This window comes from Mandrillus leucophaeus, unplaced genomic scaffold, assembly GCF_000951045.1.
Source record: "Mandrillus leucophaeus isolate KB7577 unplaced genomic scaffold, Mleu.le_1.0 Scaffold811, whole genome shotgun sequence".
Lineage (NCBI taxonomy): Eukaryota > Metazoa > Chordata > Mammalia > Primates > Cercopithecidae > Mandrillus > Mandrillus leucophaeus.
The window spans coordinates 249,850-256,776 of record NW_012108820.1 but is presented as its reverse complement, the minus strand read 5'-3'; the positions used below and the strand labels follow the sequence as shown (position 1 = coordinate 256,776).

General features: G+C 43.2%; 1 protein-coding gene across 2 annotated transcripts; it reads right to left on the bottom strand.

Annotated features, from left to right (window-relative positions):
- Positions 1-465: 465 nt before the first annotated feature.
- On the bottom strand, positions 466-1,337 carry LOC105530327 (ubiquitin-conjugating enzyme E2 L3). 2 transcript variants are annotated; one of them, XM_011967822.1, is made up of 2 exons: positions 1,285-1,311; positions 763-1,188 (listed from the first exon to the last, which is right to left on the bottom strand). In XM_011967822.1, exons 1-2 carry the CDS (start codon positions 1,309-1,311, stop codon positions 847-849), a joined length of 369 nt encoding a protein of 122 aa, XP_011823212.1. In that variant the 3' UTR covers positions 763-846. The 2 variants fall into 2 exon arrangements, with proteins under 2 accessions (XP_011823211.1, XP_011823212.1); XM_011967821.1 differs by having other exon boundaries at positions 466-1,337.
- Between the last annotated feature and the right edge of the window lie 5,590 nt (positions 1,338-6,927).

The window sequence follows — 6,927 nt, the reverse complement described above, 5'->3', positions numbered from 1 at the left end:
GGGCAGAGTTTTGCTCTTGTTGCCCAGGCTGGAGTGCAATGGTGCAATCTGGGCTCACTGCAGCCTCTGCCTCCAGGGTTCAAATGATTCTCCTGCCTCAGCCTCCTGAGTAGCTGGGATTACAGGAGCCTGCCACCACACCCGACTAATTTTATTTATTTATTTATTTTTTTATTTTATTTTTAGTAGAGATGGGGTTTCACCACATTGGCCAGGCTGGTCTCGAACTCCTGACCTCAGGTGATCCACCCACCTCAGCTTCCCAAAGTGATGGGATTACAGGTGTGAGCCACGGAACCTGGCTCGCAGGTATTTCAATCTAAATGTCAGTTCAACAGGAAACATCAATTAAAACAAAAATGGATTTCCCACGACCAATACGAATTCCTGTGGCCACTCTCATCCCATTTCCTATCTACATCCACCAAAAAAAAAAAAAAAAAAAAAAGCAAGGAATAGAGCATACAATCTCTTTTTTTTTATGTTCTCTAAGTAAACCCTGGGTTCTGGTAGGACCCTGTGTCAACATCTTGCTGTCTGAACTCTTATCCTGTTAGGGTAGCCAGATTTTATGCTTTTAAAACACCAACTAGTCCAATGTATAAGTTCCGTCTATTAATGGCCACTTTTTTTTTTTTTTTAGAACATCTTAAATTTTTAATCCTTTCTTTACAGGTTACCTAGACCACTTTTAATTAAGAAAACTGTAGAAAGTCAGTAACTGCTGCAAGCGAACGCCAGGCGGTGGCACGTCGATTTCCACAGAGTCCTTCTTTGCGAGGTGTCTGAATGTACTACAGGGGCTCGGTCTCTGCTCACACTTGCTGGAATCAATCGTGGCAGATTTTAGTCCACAGGTCGCTTTTCCCCATATTTCTTTGTAAACTCTTCAGCATTCTTACAGAATTTTTTACGGTCTTTAGAGTATTCTTCAGCTAGGTCAGCCCGAAGCGGGTGCTCGGGCTGTGGGTCATTCACCAGTGCTATGAGGGACTGGATTACTTGGTCGGTTTTGGTTGCTGGCTTCCAGTTTTCAGCACTAATTACTGGCAGACAGACCTGCCCCTTTTCGTCGATGTTCGGGTGATAGATCTTTGTTTTAAATGTAATCCTCGGTGGTTTGAATGGGTACTCTGCTGGAAAGTTGATTTCGATTCTGAAGGCCCCCTTATTATACGGAGGGTTGTCAGGAACAATAAGTCCTTGCCAAGTCAATAAATTAGCTTCATCAACCTGGATGTTACGGAAGTTTTCCATTCCACATTTGCGTATTTCTTCAAGCTCCTTCATCAGCCTCCTGCTGGCCGCCATCTTGGATTTGGTGCTGCTCCTTTCCCAGAATGCACTGTGGTAACGGCCACTTTCAATGGTTGCATATGTATACACAAATAACGTTCTGATGTGGCAGTTTGAACTTACGCTGAGCAAAGCAACTTGCCCACTGGTTGATTAGAATGATCATCCACAATCCTACACATTATAATTCTCTTTTTTTTTTTTCTAGAGCCAGAGTCTCGCTCTGTTGCCGGGGCTGGATTGCAGTGGCGCCATCTCGGCTCACTGCAACCTCCGCCTCCTGGGTTCAAGCCATTCTCTTGCCTGGGCCTCCCAAGTGGCTGGGATTACAGGCACGTGCCACCATGCCCAGCTAACTTTTTTTTGTATTTTTAGCAGAGGCGAGGTTTCACCATGTTGGCCTTGCTAGTCTCGAACTCCTGACCTCAAGTGATCCGCCTGCGTTGGTCTCCCAAAGTGCTCAGATTACAGACGTGAGCCACCGCACCCGGCCTTACACATTATAATTCTACCTGCATATTCACCTGTTGCCTGACTGAAGACTGATATTATATCCAGATCAGATTGCTCATCTTGCATTTCACAGCACAAAGTGAGATCCTTGGTGTTTGAATTTTTTTTTCTGAGGAATTTCTATTAATCCAGTTCATGTTCTCAACAGGAAGTAATTCAGACATGGGAAATGATAAAATGTATCAACTGAGAGCCAAAGAAGATAATGAATAGAGGTCAAATATACAAATATACTCATGCAAAGGGATAGAAATAATATATTTTGGGGCATTTTCACAAAAAGTTATCACTTTAGAGTACGAATGTAAATTATACTTGTTTACCTGAATTTTCAGATATAACACTTTGTAGAATATTTAATATACTGAAACCTGTCGTTTTAATTATAAAATTGGACTTGAATTTCTGTAGAACAAGTATTATACCCAGAACGACACGAAAACTTCAGTAAGAAGGCAGCAAAACTTATTTAAAAATCACATATTTAAAGGTAAGATTATCTTTTACAATAAATTATTAATGGCATTGCTCAAAATAAGTTACGGAATATGAATGCAAAGTAGTCAGAGTTATTTTTATATTTGCCATAAGAGCTAAGGAGCTTAAAAAGAAAAGTAGTATTAGAACAACAAAAAATGGGACAGCAGTCACTTGGCTTCAATAAGCCTTCTCTGCAATATTCTGTAACAAAAGAATATACAACTTGCATTTTTAAAAGTTACCTTGTTGTGGAAGCTTCTGAATTTTGGAAAGGAATGGTTGATTTTGATCAAAGCCTGGAAGAAATACAGACATTTTGAATCAAAATGTAACAGTATATGCAGAGAGCTCTCTAGCTACAGATAATAAAATCACCACCTAAGCACAGGCTGTGTAGACCAGGACTAGGAAAGAAGTCCATCTGGCAGGAAAATAAGTTAGGATTCAGAGAGCAAATAAGATTGCAGCAGATGTCAGGGTACAGAAAATGATTGAATAAGTAAGAATTCAAAATAGTATGTTTATATGACCTGTCTTCCCCAACTAAAAGCTCCATATGGGCAGGGATTGTAATTTTGTCCATTGCTGTATCCCCAGCTTCTGCGCCAGTGTCTGGCTTATAGAAGGTGCTCCATACATTCCCCCTCCCGACCCCTCACTTTTGTGTAAGCCCTGACTCGCATCCATACTTTTTTTTTTTTTTTTTTTTTTGAGGAGTTTCACTCTTGTCTCCCAAGCTAGAGTTCAATGGCGTGATCTCAGCTCACTGCAACCTCTGCCTCCCAGGTTCAAATGATTCTCCTGCCTCAGCCTCCCGAGTAGCTGGGATTACAGGCACCCACCACCACGCCTGGCTAATTTTTGTATTTTTAGTAGATATGGGGTTTCACCATGTTGGCCACGCTGTTCTCAAACTCCTGACCTCAGGTGACCCACCAGCCTTGGCTTCCCAAAGTGCTGGGATTACAGGCGTGAGCCACTGTGCCTGGCCCTTTCCTTTCCTTTCTTTTCTTTTCTTTCTTTCCTTCTTTCCTTCCTTCCTTCCTTCCCTTTTTTTTTTTTTGGACAGAGTTTCGTTCTTATCACCCAGGCTGGAGTGCAATGGCGCAATCTTGGCTCACTGCAACATCCGCCTCCCAGGTTCAAGCGATTCTCCTGCTTTGGCCTCTGGAGTAGCTGGGATTCCAGGCACGCCCGGCTAATTTTTGTTATTTTTAGCAGAGACGGGTTTCACCATGTTGGCCAGGCTGGTCTCAAACTCCTGACCTCAGGTGATCTGTCCGCCTTGGCCTCCCAAAGTGCTGGGATTACAGGCGTGAAAACCCTGCCCGGCCCATAAATATTTGATAAGTGAATAAACATAAGCTGAAGTTTCAGAAGACAGATTTGTCCAAGGAAATTAAGTCCCACAAGTATGTGAGGAACACCTAAACAGTACTATGTTAAGTGTCTGCATGTAATGCAAAAGTAACTGTTATCCAAGACTCAGTAATATGGCATGAGAATGCATGGCGCTGGGCGGGGAGGAGCGACTGTCTTTGGGAAGAAGGCATTAGAGATGGTATTGAATGGTAAGTGGTAGGAAAGGGAGGGACTGGAGCCCAATGCCAGGCCTTGGGCTTTGTATTCCATTCCCAATCTCCCTGAGAACAGGAACTACTTCAAGTGCCTGCCTCACTATGTTTCTAGTAGGTGCTCAATAAATATGCATGAACTGGTAAGTAGATAATTGGGAGCCAAGCAGTGCATCCAATGGAGCTGCAGGATCAGCATGCTGGCCAGGACCAGCCAGGGAATTAGCCAGGGCCTATTTCTTTGTTCTCTGACTCATCTAATTGAACAACTGTGGCCAATCCAGGATGGGCATTGTCAGAGTGTGGTCTGAGAACTCCTCCCCCAGGATTAAACGTTAAAATGTTAACCCTCAGGCCCCATTGAGACTTCTTGAATCAAAATCCTGAGGGAGAGAACAGACACGGGAATGTAAAGCAGGTATCCAAGAATTGGGCACTGTGGCTCATGCCTGTAATCCTAGCACTTTGGGAGGCTGAGGTAGGAGGATTGCTTGAGGCCAGGAGTTCAAGACCAGCCTGGGCAACATAGTGAGACCTGGTATCTACAAATTAAAAATTAAAAATTAGGTGGGCATGGTAGCATACACCTGTAATCCTAGCTACTCGGGAGGCGGGACCGGGAAGGAAGATCACTGAGCCCAGGAGGTTGACGCTGCAGTGAGCTATGATTGACTGCACTTCAGAAACTGAAATCCCAAGAGCAAGAGAAACAACTATTTTGGGTGGTCACTGTGGGCCAGGTACTGTTCAAGATGCTTTCACATATAGTAATTTTATTTATTTATTTAATTTTAAATTTGCTGCAAACTCTTGAGCAGACTTACATATAGTAATTTAATATGCAATAATCCACAGAGGTAGTTTGATTATAACTATCTGTTTGAGGAAACAAGCTCAGAGATAGTATATAACTTGCTTTACACTGAATGGCAAGTAACTATTGGGGATCCAAATTCCTGAGCTTAATTTCAGAGACCACACACTCTCCTACATCTCACGGCACCTTAGGGGAATGCAGAATCCAGGAAACCAGGACATCATGTTGTGCCTGCCTTCAGGAAATGTACATTCAGCCTCTGTTTGGTTGAATCTGCCTAAATGAATCTCCAGAAATCGAGATTTGAGGTTTTAACATTACATAATTCTAGATCCTAGAGTGTCAAAGTCATCTATGACTTTAATAATCCTAGTAAGACGTCCAAGCACTGGGTGCAGTGGTTTGTCTGAACCAGGACTAATTTTTAGAAAATTCACATGTGCAGAGTGGACAAGTGCCTTAACAGAGTGAAGGCAGAGGTGGGGGAAGACAGCTGGAGAGGTGCAGACTGTCACCCTCACACCTAACACCGCTGTTGGCTCCCACCAACAGTCCCACCCAGGGTGGCCGGGTCTTCTCGTGTTTCAGAGAAGCCTAAAGTCCAGCTTTCCATGTGAAACATAACAATTTCAAAATATCCATAACTAATTCAAAAGTTTAAACTACACCCTGCAGGCCAAACAAACAGGTCTGGAAGACAAGTTCAGGCCCATGGAGCTCCAGCATGCACCCTCTAGTTGGGAACATACAAATCCCAGCTCGTTAAGCTACATAAAGTAACTGGGACATGGTTTAGTGAAAACGGTTTCCATCAGAACCTGTCTGTGCATCTGCTGGCATGAAGGTATATCCCTACCACTATTTCTGGTTTAATTTAGGAAAACATGCATTGCATCATCTTCTGATTTTATGCAAGTGTATCAGATGTGGCCTGAAGGCCAAATTTTTATAAATTGGGATTGCGTCTTTTTATTGCCCACCTTCCCACCGTAAGGATGCCTAATTCTGGTTTTTGAGTGATCTTTAATGAGCACTGGCCAATTTTAAATGTATGATTCCCTGGCCTTTCAGTTTATTTTATTTTTTTGAGACAAGGTCTGGCTGGAGTGCAGTGGTGCTATCTTGGCTCACTGCAACCTCCACTTCCCAGGCTCAAGCCATCCTCCCGCCTCAGCCTCCCTAATAGCTGGGACTACAAGTGTGCACCACCACGCCCGGCTAATATTGTAATTTTTTAGAGACGGAGTTTCGCTATGTTGCCCAGGCTGCTCTTGAACTCCTGGATCCAAATGATCCCCCTGCCTCAGCCTCCCAAAGTGCTGGGATTATAGGCGTTGAGCCACCACACCCGGCCCTAGCTTATTTTAAAGGAAACTAGAGTAAACTCTCTGGGGGAAGAACCTCCAGTTTAATAACGCTCTGTATTGTATCTCCTTTATTGTAATTGTATTTGGAGATTTTCCACATGGAACTTCTCTGTACTGAAGCCTTAAACCTGCTGTGTTTCAGAGCAGAAGTTACCCATGTCTGTCTATCTCTCTCTGACACACATGCACAAAAACTAGATATGTGACTTACTATATATGACACGATAAACATTCTAAAACAGTAAGTTTAGAACAATAAATTGCGTTTTGTCATTGCTATTATTTAATGATTTTATCATGTTACTTTATGTAGAATGGCTATGAATAATTAATTAGGTTTTGTTGTTGTTTTTAATATCTCCACAGTCTAAATAATAAACCATTTTCCCAATATTGGCATTGCTTTAGAAGAGATTTTCTTATCTATTTTATGGCAGAGTTAAAAAGGTGCCTCTCCCTGTGTCCTAAGTTTTGCAACGTGTGTGCATTTATTACGTGTCATCAAGCGAGGCAGTGCTAAACTAGCAAAGCAGAAATCATCACCAGAGCAAATTAACGCAGTGTCACCCGCTGACCGATGTTAAACGCGGCAGAGACGCACAAGCATCCGTGTGAATGGATTAAAAAGGCACTTACAGGGATGGCCCGCAAAGATCCTAGTTTCAAGACACAACAAAAAGCCTCCAGGAAGTGAAGCCGGCAGGTTCTAATCTCACTTATTTTCATGGCTATGTTTTTTTAATTGTAGTTTTCCACTGTAAAACCAAAGAGCATCAAAGGAGAACAGCCTTTCCCCTCTCCCGGAAGCCTCACGGAGCTGAGTTCCCTGAGCTGCGCGGCCGCGGGTCACGGGGAAGCTGCCCCGCGCGCGGAGCTCCCC